The sequence below is a fragment of the Alexandromys fortis genome, unplaced genomic scaffold (genome assembly GCF_014885135.2).
Source record: "Alexandromys fortis isolate MF-2015 unplaced genomic scaffold, M_Fortis_MF-2015_v1.1 scaffold_94, whole genome shotgun sequence".
In the NCBI taxonomy this organism is placed as follows: domain Eukaryota; kingdom Metazoa; phylum Chordata; class Mammalia; order Rodentia; family Cricetidae; genus Alexandromys; species Alexandromys fortis.
The window spans coordinates 304,174-324,240 of NW_026067979.1; the positions used below are offsets into that span (position 1 = coordinate 304,174).

The 20,067-nt window shown below is 43.8% G+C and overlaps 1 protein-coding gene across 13 annotated transcripts in view; it reads right to left on the reverse strand.

Moving 5' to 3' along the window:
* Positions 1 to 20,067, reverse strand: part of Ldlrad4 (low density lipoprotein receptor class A domain containing 4) — a 315,823-nt gene that overhangs the window by 183,026 nt on the left and 112,730 nt on the right. For 9 of the 13 annotated variants that reach the window (XM_050157940.1, XM_050157946.1, XM_050157941.1 and 6 more), the window contains one exon: positions 15,291 to 15,765. In XM_050157940.1, coding sequence (XP_050013897.1) covers positions 15,291 to 15,330 — 40 coding nt within the window. In that variant the 5' untranslated portion in view covers positions 15,331 to 15,765. Of the gene's footprint in view, positions 1 to 15,290; positions 15,766 to 16,267; positions 16,351 to 19,216; positions 19,382 to 19,414; positions 19,435 to 20,067 lie in introns of those variants that run through there. The other 4 variants (XM_050157944.1, XM_050157939.1, XM_050157948.1 and 1 more) reach the window with 3 other exon arrangements.

The window sequence follows — 20,067 nt, forward strand, 5'->3', positions numbered from 1 at the left end:
AAAAGCTACAGAAAAACCCTGTCTCAAAAATCCAAAAAAAAAAAAAAAATGCTGGCTGCCATTGTTCAGCAGTCACAACCACTAGAATGGGTACACACCACCCTGGGGGACACTCCCAGAGAGTACTCTCTAGTCGATCAAATAGCTGATAAGATCATAAAAATCAGGGACATGTCCCTCCAACATTATGGAAAAGATCCCTCTAAAGTAATAACTCTATTCAAACTTAAGTATTTAGAATGAACAGCCAGACATTGTTCTCGATTGAGCCTTGCCCTGGAGGGATTTCCGGGGACCCTGGACACCCAACTTTGGGCATTATTAATTATCAATATTTTAAATTTTCAAAAATCAAATGATACAAAATAGATTCCAGAAACATTGGGAATCCCTACCAACAAGGCCCTGCCTAAAGGTTAGGTGGATAGATTCTCTCATTAACCAACGGAGAGGCCCAGATCCCTTGTTGAAACAGGGCCAAGGATATGAATTTGTCTTCCCAGAGGGGAAACACCTATATGGCTACCTGCTCATAACTTAAAATTTCTCCCCTCCCCTCAGTACACTGGGGAAGACCAAGATGACCAATAAAGAAAGAGATTATGGTGGACAACCCTTAAATTCAAACACAAGAACAGAAAAATAACCACTATCCAAGGGTTTATGAACACTGCCAAATTACCCCTTAAAAGTTCACTCAACCATTTAATCAATATTTATTGAACCCCTATCTTCTAGGAGGTATTGGGGTCCCTGTCTACAACTACATGATTAGAAGTTACAAGGGCTATGAAAGGGTCTGTGAAGCACAGACAGGCAGGTGGACAACCAAGGCAAGTCCACCACCCTCTCAACACGTGCACTGTTTGCATGGGAAGCTGACCAGGTGCCTCCTACCATTTGCCTAAGCAGTTGTTCACTTTTATTTCAATTTATTGATTGGGTGTGTAATTTCTTGTTGAGATTTTGGAGTTCTTTGTGTATTCTAGATATTAACCCTCTATCAGATGTATATCTAACAACTGTTTTCTACCATTCTCTATGTCAGCCCTTCATTCAATCAACTGTTTCTTTGGTAAGCAGAAACATTTAAATTTCATGAGGTCCCATCTGTTCATTGCCAGCATGGTTTCCCAAGCAACCGGAGTCCCATTAAGAAAGTCCTTGCCTGTGTCTATTCCGCCAAGTATTTTCTGCTTCTTTCTACGACAGTTTCAGAGTTCTGAACCTTACATTAAGGTCTTTGATCTATTTGGATTGATTTTGCACAGTGAAAGATGGGTATCTTATCTTCCTTCTATGTGTGAATATCCAGTTTCTCGATGCCATAACGAGGCAGCCTTTTCTCTGATGCATATTTTGGCATCTTTGTCAATAATCGCAAGACTGCAACTGTGTGTTTCTATGTATGCCACCTATTCTACTGCATTGACCTACAGATGTCTATGTGCTGGTGCCACGCTGTGTGTGCTGTGCGTGGATGTGCATACACATATAGAGGCCAGGATTGTTTTCTTCAGCTCCTTTCCACCTTGGGCTTTGAAGCAGGGTCTCTCACTGACCCTGGAGCTCACGGATTCAGCCAGACTAGCTGGCCCACAAGGCTCAGTGACTCTCCTGTCTCTACCTCTTCAGTGGCAGCATGCAGTGCCACAAAAGCTTCTTACATGGGTGCTAGGCAGATGTACTCATGTCTTTATGCTTGCAAGGCAAGCACTTTTCCCGATCGAGCCATCTCCCCAGCCCTGTGATGTGTTCTCCCCCTACGGCTCAGTAGTAGCTTATACGCCTATAGCATATTCTTTTTGCTCAGGGGTGTTTTTGCTATCTGGGCTCTGTTTCCATATAAATTTTAAGATTTTTTTTCTGTTTCTGTTAAAAATGACACTGGGATTTTGATGGGGACTGTATGGAATCCTCAGATTGCTTTTGATAATATAACCATTTTCACAACATTAATTCTTAGAGCACGTGAGCACAGAAATCTTTTTATTTCTTTCTTCAGTATTTTCACTACAAGCCTCTTTCAGCTTCTGGGTTAAATTTATTCGTTGGTCAAGCTTCTTTTCTTTTTTAGGGAGGCAATGTGATTGGAGTTGTTTTCTAATTGATTTTGGCAGCCTGTTGATTACTGATATATAGGAAAGAGATCGAATGATTTATTTATGTTCTTTGTATTCTTGGGCAGTGGCTCTTTGAGCTACAGATGTTCATCTACTCCAAAGGAAGGTCAGAACTTGTGTTGGTATAGCTCAAGCAGGTGCTGGTACCCTGGACGATTGTGGGATAAATTTACAAAGTCATTAATGTAAGTAATGAACTGAGAGCCAATACCTTGTCTTGTTCATATTTGCATCCAACCACAGCTCAGCACTGGAGGTATAATGTATCACTGGGTCAAGTTTATCCCAGATAATCACACACACTCAGTGAATCGAGGGAGATTCTATTTTCCCATGAGATACTATATTTATGTGACTCTTTATAAGAACAGAAACCAGAGATCCTCTGGGGTTTTGTTCAGATCATCCATTCTGAGTTAAGCAGGAGACACTGAGGGGAAACAGAGCATGTGACCTCTTCAACACTAATTCTTGGGTTGTCCAAAACATTGCACAAAGTCAAACCGGTCAAAAGAAAATCTTAAAATCAACATCACTATGTCGCCATGTTCTTCGCTTCTTCCATTAACGTACAGCGTATCAGGCTATCATGTTAAATTTATAGAGATCTTCAAAGAGTCAAGGCCTACAGTCCTGGCCTGAGATTGCTGCTATAAACAGCCATTTCATTTTATTGCTGGATCAGTGTCTGGTGTCCAGAGGTCAAGGACTCAAATTCACTTTCGTTTGCCACATTCCCAACCTTCGCACCCTAACAACTGGATTGTCCTACATAGTCGTGATCTGGAGGGCACACGCCTCGTCCTGGAAGTGGGGAGAAGCTCCTCAGTAATTCCTTCCAAGTCTTCTCACCCAGTGCCCAACAGAACCAGCATGCTGAAATCCCCAACACTGGTAATAAGGTGTATCCGGCTATGAGTCAGCCCCCACCTGCATCATGAGAAACTGTACCTTGCATGACTCGGTCTGCCTCCCACTCTGTCAAGATTCCAGAGCCCTGGCCCCACCCCAACACACATATACTAGTCTCTGCTTTCAGTGGCAGACAGAATGATTAAACATGTCTGGGAATTCTAGAGTAAGCAGGTTTAGTACAAAGGTGAAGTTATTGTCTCCAGTAATACTGAAACATATGCTATTGAAACCCAGGGGCAAAGAGGACACTCGTCTTCCTTTAGTGGATCTGCATGACACCATACACTCTACAAAGGAATGCCCAGGTAGAATCATTCATGTCATTTTTTAATACATAGGGACTCTTGGCTTCTCATTCACAGGTCACTGCCATTAAAACAGACAACAACAACAGCATAAACCAGAATTCCTAGTCCTTCGGCACTGAGGAGACATAGGGGCTTGAATACAGGTCTCACTCATGCATGCTAGGCAAATGCTCTCTCATGAAGCTACCTTTCAAGCCTTATAATTCTGTGAGACACACACCGAAATTTGATACAAAGCTACAGGTAGATTTTATCAGTCATAAATATACATAAAATTGGTACTTCTAAAAGTCACATAGCAAGAACCAACAGAAATTCTGTACTCAATCTAAAGAAAACAGATTAGGAAGAAATTGTCTCTCACAATGAGAGCTGTCTTTGGTAGAGAGCGGAAAGAGAGAGACAGCCCGGAGAGCATCCAAGGAGCCTTTCAGGACTTGCACCAACAACATCGTCCACACACCTTTCATATCAGTCCAAGGCAGCACAAAGGGCTTTGTGGGTTAAAACTTATTGGCAAGGGAGATGCTTAGAATGGTCAAAATGCTCATATCTAACACACAAATGAGAAGAGTTTCCCCTCATTCAGATTACCTTCCGTGGCCAAAGCACAGACATATGAGACAAAAAAAAAGAAAGCTTTGTGGAGGAGATGAAATTATTGGGATTGTATTATATTTAAGGAGATGGCCATGAACTTGTTAGTTTCTATCTTTCCTTCCTTGTGTGGTCATATATTCTTTATGTTTAGGTCATGATTTGCATGTAGCTTGGATACATATTCCAAGGGGGTCCCGATGGTCAAGAGCCTCAAGAGAAGGGAAAACAGGAGGGAGAAAAGCACATTTTCCATTCACATCTCTTTGAAAAGCAGTGTTTCTTGCTGAAAATATGATGAAAAGTGTGTCAGCTGTTCTCATTCTAAGTGAGAAGTAACACACAATGTCAAGACTGAAAACCGCCTTGGCAAAGAGCCACCGTTCGTTGCCACTGCAATATCACTAAGGCTGTTGTCCCCTGATGAAGACCAATTCCCCTTGGAAACTGCATTTGCGACTCTGATGTAAACTGGCAGCAGTGTTATCTGCCGGAAGCAAGAGAATTTGGAAGGAATGCACAATTAGAAATGGCCCGGAGGAGGTGAGATTGGTCCAGGTTCAGACAGGAGGACCAGGGCGGAGAGCAGGCGCCATTCTCCACAAGGATGCTCCCAAATACAACGTGGAAAATGTGGTTGTGGTAGCTGTTGTTTCTTCCGTGTCCCTCAATTCTTTCTGCTGCAAAGAAGTCCGGGCCCTCCAGGATCAAGAAGCAGCTCTGCTAGACTGGCTCTCAGTTCTCAATGATTAACAGTGAGAATTTGCTGAGCCAGGCTCTGCCCGTCTCTCCTGTAACGTCTACCAATGTGTTTCAGCCATGTGCTTACAGAGTGCCAGAAAATACAGACACTGAAGTGACTTTGAATATATAAGGTCTTTTAGTGGAGCCAGTGTTTGAGAAGTGAACAGTTTTCACAAAGCAATGATTCAAGAAAAAGATATAGTATGCTATATTTAATACATACACATACACTACTTGCTAAAATTTATGGATTCTCTCTCTCTTGGTGGGGCGAGAGGGACTTAAGTGATTATCCAAGTGTCCAGCCTGCCTCTGAGCATGTGACCATATGGATGACTGTCATGCGGTTTCTGAAACCCCATCTCACTTCAAACCCAGCTTTCTCATTGTCTCTTCCACACTGGATGGACCTTGCAGAGACCTTGCCACACCCTCTTGTTAGTAGCAATCATCACCACACTGTGACAAAGCCACCACCCCCTTATCTCCTTTCTCCAGCTTATTTTCTGTAAGATGTAGTGGCTGCTTCTGGAAATTGCACGAGCTTTGGGTGGAGGTCTCTATTATCTGTTTCCACAGCCCACCATGTAAATTCCATGAATGTGAACGAGACCTGGCTCTGTCTTATTCATCAGATACCACAATCCTGACTGCAGTGCCTCGTATACAGCAAGGGCTCAATACATACGTGTCAAATAAATAAATCCAAACGTGGACTTGTCAACCACTAGATAAACCCTGTCCATTCATCCTTACAGTAAAAAAACAAGGCCTCATCCTATCCCCAAGTGTTTTCAGAGAATGTGTAAGAAGAGAAAGACCATACATATATGTGTTCTTGACGCCAATAAACTCACAAATATGTATAACCCCGGTCTGAATTCCTGCTAAAAACAAATTCTTTCATGTCTCTGGGATCTTACAGGACATCAAAAATGCTTCCAAAGCACTTATACATACAAAACTAATCCCTCTTTCCCCACATACACTAAAACAAGTATAGATGATAATGATATAACCCCAAAGAACCTTGTCATCAAGATAAACTACTAAATGACATGTTTTCCTGTTTTGAAAGTAATTTTCAGCCCCTCACCACATACCTAGGCATTTTTAAGTTACTAAAGACAATTCCTCATTCAGAAGGTTGGACACTCTTGGTCTAGTAGAAAAGACAATGAAAATCAACTAGAGGACCAAGGTCGATGACCTCCAGGCTCAAGAGCACTTCTGAAACCCATAAGACAAGAGGACGGGGAGACAGCACAAAAAAGACAATACATAAACCATTTATGGGCATATGTAATGGGAATTACATTTCTGCATTGCTACAGAATGTACCAAAAATAAATTGTATCTAAGTGATATATATGTAATAAAGTCTGTGGGGTGAAATCTTCACATCTCTCCATTCAGAACAATCCATTGCATAGAGACATTAGTTGACTTTAAAGATATATACAAGAATCAGAAACTTACTTTGTTATAGTGATTTAGCAAATTAACTACAAAGTATACGTTCACATGAGCATATATCATAACTTCCGGTGCTGCCAGCGCTGAAAGCCTCTTTATCAACAGGGACAGTTCTCTGGGAAGTGTCTCCGATCTCACCATCAAATATGCTGCCATTTGCAGAGCTGCTAAAGTTCTCAGAGATGGCAAGTTTGCCACTGTCAATAATGTGAGTCTATAGCCAACAGTCTCTTGAGGTCCTAAAGCCATGCTTTCCGTAGCAACAATGTCCCTGAATAAGACTAACTATGGCCTACTTACTATGTATGTCTCATACACAGTTCTAACTGCTTTATGCATCTGCAGTCAAGGAATGTTCCCCTCCTCAGCCCTGTAAATGATGCGATCAGTTTCCCCTCAGTGAGGAAAGTGAGGCACAGGGAATCGTTGCTTCTCGCCCAATATGACATAGACTCATGTGGCAGAGCCGTGATTCGAACCCAGGTAATCTGACTAATGCTACATAATGTGTAAACACACCACTGTCCTTTCTCCCTCTAGCTAAAAACATACGGAACATCTTAGTACACGTTCACATCTTAGAACATAGCCAATTTCAATATCATTGTTTTGGCCCTTGCAAAAAATTCCTAAGAGGTATATGTGTTGTGGAGGAAGCAAGAGAAAGGCCTGTCCCATGGGGAAAGGCCAACTTCTTAGAATGAGATTCCTTAGAAGGAGTCAAGAATCCAGTTCATTGCTGGGCACAAGTCCATAATGACAACCATCACTGGTTTTTTATCATGGTCTTGAGTAAATGGACAAAACCAGTCTTATAGGTAGATTAAAAGATAAATATTTGCCACACAAAAAGCTAGCCCTAGCCCCCAACTGCCTGATGTTTACACCTCATGTTGATGGTGCTGCTGAAAATCCCCACTCCTCTTAAAGGGCAATCACTCCCACAGTGATCCTCTCAGCTTCCCGGCATGTCAGTAAAGGTGAGCGCAATGCAGCACTGCTGGTCTGTCGTTCTGCTCCACACCTAGTTGGGGATCTGACCACAATTACGCTGATCTATCATGTCCAGGAACCACGACCTCAACCAACACGCCAAGACTTTCATATGCTCCAAACCAGGAGTGGAGACCCAGGAAGGTCAGACACTTTGCTCTGAAAACTTCCATAACCATCCACAGGTCAGGGGAGCCGTTGACTAAAAGGTCCCAGAAGCAAAAGGGTGCGTGGGAATAAAGCTGGAGCAGACGCAACCCTGATGAACCAAACACAGCTTGGGCTGGCAGAACACAGAAGCACATGCAGAGAGGTTAGAAACAACAAACCAATAAAACCCTTGGCTTAAATTCAGTTTCAATACCTCTAGCTCCACTCCCAAGAAAAAACCAGATTCTAGACAGGCAAGTTAAGAAGTCACCTAGGATGCCCATCTACACCAGTGGAGGAGGCCCGGACACTTGGCTGAAAACAATACCTCAGTGAACACCGAGACGTTGAGCGTTTACCCTTGCTGACAACTGTTCATGATCTGTGTGCTACCAGAGGAGAAGGGCACAAAAGTTATGGGAGTAACCAACCACCATCTGGCTGGATTTAAGGCCTGCTCCATGTGATAGAACCCATGCCCGATATTGCTCAGGTGGCCAAGAACCAGAGACTAGGTAGTCTACGCACCTGGGAGGAAAATCAAATACTATTCTGCTAACAGAACATAGCAATCTAATGATAAACCTAACAACTTCCTGCTATACTCATAGATCGGCATCTTGCTTTGCCATCAGAGAAGCTTCCTCCTGAAGTAGATGGGAACTAATACAGAGACCCAAACCTGGCCAGTGTGCACAGAGAGACTTTAGAAAACGCTCAGTCCTTCATGGGATATCTTCATCAAACTCCCCGACTCAGAGATCAGTGAAGGCTGGGAAAGAGGTGGAGGAGAGACTGTAAAAGCTGCTGAGGATGGAAGATATTAGAGAAATAGGGCCTTTCGAACACAACAGGACTGACCGTGGCAGTACACACAGGCCCTGCACAGGTCCAAACCAGAAGGGATCCCAGCACTGAGAGGGGAACTGGACACAAACCACCATCCCTAACCCAGAAGCTGCCTCCAATTGACAACCAAGTGGAAGAAAAATCAGCGTTCTACAATGGGATCTCCCGGAGATGCAAACTACACCTAAGGGCAGGCTGGTCTGCCCAGCAGTAGATGACCAACACAAAACCAATTCAATGGTATTTTTGGAGATGTTTTGGTCTCATAATGCTTTGTTTGGCCATTTTTTACCTTATATATCTTTGGCTTATATATTATAGATTCCAATTTTATGTTTTATGGGTTTTATATTTGTATATGTTTGCATGTATGTGTATATGCGCTTATGTATTTCTCATGCTTTTCTTTGTTTTTTTTTTTTTCAATTTACTTGTTTTGTTTTACTCTGGTTTGGTTGGGTTCTTTTTGTTTTGTTTTGTTTTGTTTTTGTTTTTTTGTTTTTTTGCCTATTCATTTCCTAAAGAGGGAAAGAAGGCATGCAATCAGACAGATAGGAAGGTGCAGAGGATTCAGGAGGAGATGAGGGAGGGGAAACAGTGACCAGAATACATTACATGAAAAAGTGTTTTCAATTAAAAAGCCATTCCACCCGCACCCAAAAGAAAAGAAAAAAATAGTATGGGGCAGAGGAAGCTGTCACTGTGTGAGCAATCTGTGATGCTAAAAGGACCCTGATGGATACTCTAAAGGGAAGCAAACTTCATGCAGTAGAAAGTGGACCGTCACCCGAGGGACTTGGGATAAGCTCAGTGACAGACACGGACCAGATCAGCAACAAATAATCACCTCTCCTCACAGCGAGTACCAAAGCAGGACAGGAGAGTTGGTTCAGTGGCAGAGCAAATTGACGGGAGAAACTACCATTTTCTTCCGAACATCCCACAAAGTTTAAAGACCTTTGTTCTTCCGGCACCACATGATCGTTTCTGCCTTCTCACACCCCTTCCTTACTCAGTTAAGAACCAGGTTAAAAAAAAAAAAAGAAGAACCAGGTTAAAATCTTAGGTCTATCAAAATAAGTTCAACAGTACTGGTTTGATTTGGGGCGCGGGTGGTGGTGATAGTGTGTTTGCTTACAAAACCACTTTTACTGTGTAACATAAGATGTAGTCTTTCAATCACACAAAATGAACTATTTTAATACTCTTTTTTGGTAAACTGTGACATTAACTACACTCACACTGCTATGCTATAGTTCATTTTTGTCTCAAGCTCTGTGAACTCTAAATCCAAAACAACAAGAGAAACCAGATTGAGAATAAAGGTAGACTCAAAAAAGTCTTTATCTCCAAGTTAAGACACACACTCGCCGGGAGTTTCTGATAATTCAGACACAACAGAAGTGGAGACTACTCTGTCCCTTAGGGCTGGCAGACACTGGTAAGCCTGCCAACTCCCAGAGGACATGGAACAAATGGTCCCTTCCCCTTCGGGCACTAAGAAGGCTCATGATCTGCTTAGCAACCAGGGCATGGTTCAAAAGATCTTTCCCCAAGATTTTGTTCATGATTCTTCTCTCGCTCCTACTGAAAAGCGGTTTATAGGATCTTTTAAAAGAAACGCTCTAGGCAACTTTGGGGACTGTGGGCTGAAGTCATCTATGGGTCATCCCAAGGGCATGACCTTGAAGACTACAGCAGAGAACCAGAAGTTGCAGATCTGGGGTAGGCAGAAGTCCATTCAGATCCTTCAGAGCAGCATCCTCCAAAGACCAAATCCACTCTCACAGCCAATAGGAGAAGGCGGCATCCCAACTACTCAATTTAAGGCTTCTTCCCTTTTGCTCTTTAGTAGCTAAGAATATATGTCCACCAGCACCCATAAAGAACTTTTCTTTTCAGATATCTGAAGGCAATTAATTGACTCTTATCCTCCTCATGGGTAAAACAAACATAAGAGGGGCTTGCTACAGATTCTATAGAAATCGGATCCTCTGGCATAGCTCTCCGAGGTTAAACGGGTTTCCTCCTGTCATGGAAATGGTCTGCTTAAGCCTGTAAGAATTTTGTAGAACCTTGAGCTATCTAAGTGTGGTATCAGAGACAGCAAAGACACATTCTTAACCTTGGCGGGATGCTCACCAAGTCACTCTGAAGTATAAGCTTCAGGCCCTCCCTAACAGCAGCAGGAGGTCTTAAGGATGGAGGCTGACTGACAGCATCTAAAATTCTTATTTCCCTCGGGCCTGAGATATCAGGTCTTTGTTGTGCCACAGCGCCTTATCTTCCAGCAGTGTACGTATCTTCATCATTACACAACTGCCTCAACATGCTGGGAATAAAAGCTCTGTGGAAGAATAAACACAGTATACTTAAGACCACCTAAGTTTTTAACTACCCTATGTTACTTAACATGGAGGTGATGAACCTGACACAGTGCCTTCGGCCTGCCTGTGGCGCAGCGTGTACCAGAGTCTCTTGTATGCCTGTGGGAGGTGGACAAGGGTTTCCGCCATCTCAGCTGAATGCTGGGAAGCAACCCACTAATTCAGAACACACTGGTTGTGAACAAGCAGCAACTGGCAAGTCAAAGGAACTGATGTTAGCATAGCCTCAAAAGGAAGGATTAACCAAGGCTCTCGGGAAATTGAATCATAAGCTTTAATAAATTTCACTACTTCAGACCGTTAATTCTGTTCTGGGGGCTTATCCTACGGAAATAATCAAGCCTGCAGAAGGGCTTTTATGCACGAAGGTATTCATCAAGATGAAAAGGTGCATATTCAATGACCAGAAAGTGATTTTAAAAGTCAAGTGTATAAAAGGATATTATACAGTAATTTAAAGCCATATTTATAAAAAATGTTCATACTGTAGTACAAAAAGCGAATGATCCACTTCTACAATTGAATGTGCATTATGAACACAGCTCTGGAGGAGGAATTTCGCACAGGAGGAAAGACTGAAAGGATCTAAGACAGAATGCTAACAGAGAGAAAGTTCGTACAGGACGGCCATGAATTTGTAACTCATTTACTTCTTCTGACTTGTCTATGCTTTCCAAATCTTCTTACAATGAGCAGATATTACTTACAAAGCAAAGGTTTTGGATTTTTTTTTCTACAAATTATCACCTAAGCAACTAAGATCATTTTTCAGTATGTTCTAAGAACATCAAAAACAATCTATCAATTCCTGTATACATAGATTAGCCCAAGAAAACCCGGCTGGAAAGATGATCTTTATCGAGGGGTGGAGCTACACTCACTCTGAGCAAAGGATGGAAGAGCAGACTTCTAGCCACATGGTGAGGGAAGGGGAAAGGGCTCCCAAGGTTTCACCGCCTTCAATGTCACAGACTTCAAACAAGCGATGGCCTTCCCATGCAAACATAGCCTCAGAGGCCACCTGCTCTTCCCACAGCCAGACTGCAGTCTCCTGAGCCTCGGCCTCCAAACAAAATCGCTTCCTACGTGATTATGGGAAAGATTCTTTTAAGCTGAGGTATCATCAATGGCATAGTGATTTTTTTTTCCTTGTCCCCAAGCAAGAGTTAAAGCTAAGGACAAATGCCTTGAGTAGGGCACCATTGAGAACACACAAAGTAACATTCTCTCCTCTTAGCCCGGACAATTAGCAAACTCGCTCCCATCTTTACTTCAAGAGCACATGGGATGAAAATGAAAAGAACAAAAAGCAACTAAGAAGTCAGCAATATCTGTCTTTCACAGTTGAGGTCAACAGCTCCGTCCAGTTGCTTATCTTTTCCATCACATCACAGAAACTGTGACAAGTGACACAAAGAGGAGCGGGGACAGGAGCTAAGCTAATGAGCCAAGGCTATGGGAACCCCCGGCAGGCTAGCCCGGTTTCTTAGCTACTTTTCCTGGTACTCAATAAAACACCCTGAACAAAGGCAACTTAAGGGAGAAAGGGTTAGTTGTGGCTCAGACATCTGAGTTACAATCCACTGTGACAGAGGGGTCACAACAGCAGAAGCATGGGACAGCCGGTCACACAACAGCCACAGTCAAGCAGCAGAGAGTGATGAAGGCTTGCACTCAGGTCCCCTATATACACTACTGGATCTTAGCCCAAGGAAAGGTGCCACCCACTGCCCACCGTATGAGTCACCTCAATCAGCAAAGCCTCCCACAGGCATCTCCAGAAGCCATCTCCCAGGTGACTCTAGACCTTGTCAGTTGAGAATTGTGATTAACCATCAGAGCCAAGTATTTACACGTCCTTGATTTGTCTCACTAGTCACTTCCTAGAAACGTGGGGAGGCTACAAGCCATCGTCCTGAACGCATACAATAGTACCAGGCACCCAATAGCATCTTATAATGAGATGGTTAGTTAAGGGAAGGCACAAACGGCACACCTTCATTTGAAACAGTCCCCCAGCCCATCTTTGGTCTCTCCTGAAACACCGTTCTCTCTATGATCCTGGCATTCTGCACTTCAAGGCTTTTATGGACACAAAAATCCATGGTGTTGTTAGAATAAAGGTAGGTCCTGATTTGGCAGATTTAGCTGATGCGGAGACTGACCAAATCCTGATCTCTGAGGGCAAAATCCAGGTAGCTGTATGGTTCCCTGGCTGAATCCAATATATAGCGAGATGTGAACAGGACACTGAAAGCTGCAAAATGATTTAGTAAGTAAAGGTGTTTGCCACCAAGTCTGATGACCTGAGTCCACCCCCAGGTCACATATGAGAAAGAGTAAGAACTGACTCCCCCTGGTCTCCACATGTGCGCACACACACTTAACTAAGTCAGAACTAACTGTGTCAGAGTAAGGTAGAAAGCAATAGAGGAGGACACTGGAAGGGAAAACTAAAGAAGGCCACTGGCTCTTCCAACTCTGGGCTCTACCAATCATTCTCCATGGCCCAGCAACACCGGCAGGACAGTACTGGCCTCGGAGGTGCTGTAAGATTCACAGAGGAAAGAAAAAGAAGAGAGAAAGAAAGCAGGTGAGACACTCAGGGCCCAGCGTGCTGAGCTCTCAGACATGTTAGCTACAGTCACCACTTTGCCACCAATACTGCCCTTGCTCGCATGACTGTTACTGAAGCCAGCTGACACAAGGAACAGATAAAAGGACAAAGAAATAGAGCTCTGAAGAAAAGAGAATGTGAGCCGGGGAGGAGGTGCCTGAGAGTAGCTCCTCCCACCCCCACCAAGCACAGGGTGGGAGGAGGGAGCTGTGGGGAGCAGATACAGTTGGTAATTACAGTAACAGCTATCCTTTCCTTGGGCTTTAATGTCTGAAAAGCCCTAGCTATGTTACCTAGCAAGGATGCTCCAAGCAGAATGTGGGGCTGCCTGTTACTTCATGGAAAGCCACACGTTGGCCTGTCTTTTTCTTTTTTCCCCTTAGGGTGGAGGGGCGGGAGGAATGGGTGCCACCAAATGGAAACCACAATGAACCGGATGGCAAGGCAAGCATGGATGCAGCCTCCGGAATCAGGAAGAAAATAACAAGTACAGGAACTATTCAGATCCTTGGAGCAGTGATGTCAGGGTTAACATCACTGGGATGTTCCTGTCTGGGACTAGGCTGGTGTGATGAGCCCAGGGTTCCTCCTCCTTAAGTTTATCTTGTCCCACATCCTTTGCCTTTTCTATTCTGGTCCTCTCTTCTCAGACTGCTTTTAAGAGCCATTTGACATGCATCTCTACCCGGCTCTCATCCTTAGTTGCCTTCTGGATATCAAGGAAGCTAAGTGACATCTGACCACTTCACAGAGATGCTTCAAAGTCACTACCCTCCACACAGAAGGGAGTATGACTTCCATGAGTAAGCAGGTTTTTTAACCTAAACAACCAGAGGGGCATGGGTTAAGCAATTATTAGAAGGTGGAGATTACAGCCCAAGACATCTGAAGACGATTCTAGAGAGCTTGGCTTTGTCCTGTCTTCTGAGTCTATGTTTAAATATCTTTAGCCATGATCATTTGAGGATAACCTTCCCCATCACAGCTCCAGACAGAAATGTATAAGATCAGGCCCCCCGGGTGACAGCCATGGTGCTGAGACCTTTAGAGTTGACCCATGCTCCCTCAGTGAGGATGAGGAGCGGTCAGGGCTGGACCTGGTCACCTAACTCCAAAACAGAACTCTGACTCCACATCTCATGCCAGTGTCCTTAGTTTTCCCGAGAGCAGTACGGTGGGGGCCTAGGGCACCTTCATTAACAGAGACTTGAGAAGGAACTGAGCGAGGAAAGAGCCTAGCAAATGCCCCTGTGGTTCTCAATTCCTAACCTCGACTCCATTGTCCACAGACCCCAACATCCTGACCCACTCTCGCTACAAAACTGGAAAAGCCAACAGTTTAAGATTCATAAGATATCAACACAGTTCACTTCCTACTTCTATTATCTTCTCTTTTAAGTAAAACACGCAAAACCCAAAAATGGCTCTTTTTACATAAAAAAAATATTTTTCCTGGATTCCATAAGGTTTTTTTTACATAAAATCATTTTCCCTAGGTTCCATACTGTAACCAACAAACAAGGAGCCATAGGTCCAGAAGACAAAGTTGTTTCCCAAATTAAATTAAAGAGCCAGAACTCAAAATCAAAAGTCACTGTATCTCCAGCCATGGTTCTAGCGTTAGCCAAAGCGACTCCTCATAAAATGTGCAAACCGCTGGCCAGTAGGGGAAAAAAATCAACAATAAATCCTGATTTAATCCTAGCTTCTCTGAAGGTTCATTTACAAGAGAGTGATCCTAACTGCAAAGTTAACTCGGCCACGGCGGCCCCCACCACATTAGCTAGCTCTTTGTCTGATAAACCAGAAGATGGAAAGTAAAAATGGGAAGGGAAAGGTTCCTGGTCAGAAATGCATTTCCCCTTGGAGAATTTTCCTAGCCCTTTAAAAGAAAAAGAATCACTAATGCATTGTTCTGCAAATGATACAGCCCTATTTAGAGAAAGGCAGCAAAGTATACTATTATTTTGTCGAAATCGGTTACCATGGCAGCCTGAACCCTTGACTCTGCATGGCCTTCAGCTTATATGTTTAAATATACCTCTATGTTATATACAGTTGTTTGGTATTTTATTACACAGTACCTGATAGTGAAATCAAAGCCTCCCAATTGTGTGGAGGGTGTTCTCACCTGTGAACGCATTTGTGGCCTGAAAACCAGCTTCCGGCATACTGCTCCCCAGACAAGCCTGTGTTTCAATTCTTAACTAGTCCTGTTGTGAAGAAACCACCCGGGCAAGGCCTCAGGTCACTTCCATCTTAGCCTGTCCAAGTCCATCACTCTGCTGGTCCAACTTGGGGGAGCATCTGATGCCCGCCGGCTGTGCTCCCACACCCTGTGAGCAGGCACTACCTGGATGGTACGCAGTCCAACAGCATGTGGGGCACACAGTCACATCAGCCGTCCAGCCAGAGAGTTGAAGCCATGGTGAGGTCAGGAGCGAAGAAGCTGTCCTGCTGAAATCCCGCTGTCCCACTTCAAAACAAAGGGCTCCTCGGCCTCCTGGCAGCCAGCATCTCCCAAGAAGTAGGCAGTCGCAGCCTCACCAGGGGCTCTCAGGATGTTCGGAACAGGTACTCTCTGCTCTCTGCTTCTTCAGTTCTGGCTGAAATTAAAAAGAAAGAAGTCACTTTCTTCAGGACCATGGGAACCAGCGAGAGCAACAGACCTGCTGGTGGTGTATACCCTGTCATCCCAGTCCTGGGAGGCTGAGGCAGTCACTGAGAGGAGGAGAAGCAGACTTTACATCGAGAGGCCTTGCCTCACAAAACAACACACCAGCAGATGAATAGGCCGACAAAATTAAAAATTAAAACACAGCTCAGCTATGACCATGACCCTGTGAACACTGGGGTAACTGGTGAGGGGGACACCTCCATTTATAACTCCCACGCACATTATCCATTTTATGGCACTCTAATAGCAGACATAAGCCCACAATCTCCAAACATCTTTCTTCGGCTACTTAGACTTCACACACACACTGAAGGAACCGATTTCCTGGGGTCTTAGAAGTGGTCTTTAGTTCCTGTCAACGGCCATCGGTGCTCCAAGAATGAGGAGTTAAGATCTGAAGAAAGCTTACACTATAGTGAAGTGAAGCTTACCCAAGGGATGAAAGGTGATTTCATCCTTATCAGAACACGTGACACAGCCCACCAACAGAATGGAGACAATTCCAAACAACCAGCTACAGAGAAGCAGAAAAGACATTTAATAAACTTCACTATCCCCCAACCCCGGGAGAAAAGCCTTCAGCATTAGGTATAGAAAGAACACACTTCAACACAAAAAGGTGACATAGAGCTGCAGCCAATACCATTCCAATGAGAAAGGCTGAAACGTTTTCATCTAAGACCAGGAACAAGGCAAGCACATCTATCAACACCACACCCACTCACCACAGCATCCAATGCCCTAGCTGGAGAAAAAAGGCAAGAGAAAAAAAATGAAAAGCATCCAATTTAGAAATGAAGCCAAACTGTCCTTGCTGGCAGACACCTGGGATTCTATATGCAGAAGAACATAGTCTACTGAAGATTGCTAGGACTAATACATTTAGTAAAGTTGAGAGCTAAAATATCAACATTTTATAAAAATAAGAACCATTTTTATATATCAGTGCAAACTTACTAAGAAAGAAATAAAAATATTCCAATTCACAATGTCTACAGGAAGCCAGTGGTGGTGGCACACGCCTTTAATCCCAGCACTCGGGAGGCAGAGGCAGATAGACCTCTGTGAGTTTGAGGACAGCCTGGTCTACAAAGCAAGTTCTAGGACAGCCAGGGCTGTTACAAGGAGAAACCCTGTCTCAAAAAACAAAACCAAAGAAGGAGGAGAACACAGACAGAAGATAGACAAGCAGAAAGAACGAGGGTGGGAAGGAGGCAGGAAGGGAGGAAGGAAGGGAAAAAAAAAAACAATGTCTACAAGAATGAGGAGGAAGAATAGAAGGGAAAGAAAGACGGACAGACGGAAGGAAGGAAGGAAGGAAGGAGGGAGGGAGGGAGGGAGGGAGGGAGGGAGGGAGGGAGGGAGGGAGGGAGGGAGGGAAGGAAGGAAGGAAGGAAGGAAGGAAGGAAGGAAGGAAGGAAGGAAGGAGAGAAAGAAGACAGAATCTAATGTTGGGAACAGAAGGCAGCGAGGGCCAGTTTATGCTTATACAAGATAGGACCGATGTGGACATCTGGTCAGCTGGGGGTCAGCACAAAATGACTGACACCAGATGTCTGGGGAACCCCAAAAGTAAACAGTGATCTCCTCTACTGTGTAACTATTGCTCACAGAATGTCATTTTTGTGTGAGTTCTGTATAAATATAGCCTTGCGGCCAGAGGCATAAGCTTTGCCAGGCCTGCCTGTGTGTTTGTCTCTATATGTTGTCTACTTCTACTTCTATGTGACCTGTGTACCAACTTGTATATGCACTTATGTGTGCCCATGTGCAACCCATGTGTGACACCACGTGCCTGGGTGCCAGCCAGCAGCTACTTCTCTAGAGGCCCCTGGGCTGGTGAATTAAGTGTGTCTTATATATGCCTGAAGCTCCTCACAATCGCTCTGAATTCCCGACCTCCGTGCACCCTCCTCCATTCCTGGCATTACACTACATTTGAAACAATGCATTTAACAAATGAAGTAAGAATTTTTACAATATAAAGTTGCAAAACACTGATGAAGCATATTGAAGTGAACACACATACACACAACAGGAAAGAAAGACCGGGCCCATGAATTAGAAGAATTACTATTGCCAAAATGATCATACCCTCCAACATGATTTACAGATTAAATATAATACCCATGAAAACAGCAATGTCATTCCTTCTGAGTTAGGAAACTAGTTCTAAATCCATATGTAACCACAAAAGATCCTAAAATCCAGGACTGGAGCGGTGGCTCAGCAATTAAGATTACTTGCTCCTCTTTTAAAAGACCCAAGTTCAGTTCCCAGCTCATAACTGCCTATAACCCCAACACCAAGGTATCCAAGTTCTCTCTTCTGACTTCCTTGGATGCTCACAAACCCACGACATACACACACTCACGCAATTCACGCACACAAAGAGTCTTAAAAATATTTATCTTCTAAAGGATCTTTTAATTTGTCCGATTACAAAGCCAGTGTGAGCAGATTATGAGACATCTAGATACCTAAACTAAACAAAACAGCAAAGCACCAGAAGGAAATAGCATACTGACTTACGAGGCAGAAGAAAGAACCCAAAAGTGCACATATTTACAGCCAACTGGTCTTTAACAAAGGCACCAAAAACACACATTAAGGAAAAAACTAGTCTCTTCAATAAAAAGTGCTGAGAAAACTGGAAATTCATATTCAAAAGAATGAAACTGGACCCCCATCTCTCACCACATAGAAAAAGCAATCCCAAATACAGCACGGATAGAACTATGAAAGACTTGGCGTTTGTTGATATTGCCTTTTGGTTTGGTTTGGTTTTATATGCCCCTAGAAGCACAGGAAACAAAAGGCAAAATTAATGAATGAACTTAACATCAAACTAAGTCCGTCTTTCGCATTACTAAGATAGTCAACAGAGCACAAAGACAACCTACACAATGAGAGGAAATCCATGCTCCTCAGACCAAGGAGAAATATCCAGAATATACCAGGGGAAAAAATTATATATATAATAGGCTGAAGCCATGACTAGAAAGACCTTTGGAGAACATCTGAAAACAGCCAGGAGTAGAAGAGCAAATGCCTCTGAGAGACCGGAGCCTGGCTCCCCAGTTCTTCACGCAGTCTTCTCCCTACAGTTGACCTGACCACAGGACACAATTCTCTCCCTGCACGTCTCATGAGGACAAAGGCAATGGCTATTTGATTCTCTAAACCTCCTCAGCACACACAGCCCTCCCTTTGCTGATAGGTGCCCAGTGAAGATATCCTGAAGGAGTATCTGAGCGAAGGAAAGAGATGGTTTAGCACAATGCTTCCGAAATACTGTTCCTCCCATGAGGTAAATGGGCGCACAGACAAAAGTTCAGCAAGTATTTGTTAAATAAACCCACCCCAAGCCTTGAACTTACGAGTACTATGCACCAAGTTGTCTTCAGCTCTGACCCTCTTGACTAGAAGAGGGGTGTCTTTCACCTCCTAGTGGGGCTATTTTGGTAGGGCACCGAGTGCCCTGTCCGGGAAAGACCTTTAGAGGCCGCTGACTAGAAGTTCTTTCAATTGCAGCATCTAGTCTCATTTATCAAGACTTCAGAGGTAGAAAAACCTACCCTACAGAGGCTAACTGGCCCAACTGTCCAGTGTGTAGGAGAGCCACGTCGTACACGTGTCGCTGGTACAGTTCTCCTCAGCCTCTGAACCCGGGGTAGTTCTCTACTCCCAAAGCCTGAGGCTTGGTAATAATATCGAGGTGGGAGGAGACTTACCGAGTACAAAAGGTCACAGGCTCAGTCTGAGCCACACACACAAGATCACACCCTCTGAAGATAGCCCATTGGCATCACACACACACACACACACACACAAAATTTATGCTTGCTCAGATGTTCTATTTATCCTGGAAAGGTGGGAAGGCCTAACCAGGAAATAAATTCACTTAATACTGAACTTGAACGTCTTGAAGCACTTTCAAAACAGAGCAACAGTAACTAAGGAAACAGAACATACCCAGTGGAAAAACACCCCCACAGGAAGGAACATTTTTAAAAACATAAACACTCCCAAAACCAAACTGAGTAAGTTGGAGGATAAGTTTGCTTTGCTAGCTGTTCATAAAAACTTATGTGAAATACAGTCCTCCTGGGAATCATTCAAGAATGAAAACTTCATTTTGCTTTCAGCTTACACACACACACATACACCACACACACACATCCATGATAGAAACAGACTTGAAATTCAGGAAGCAGGAAGGTCGCACAGT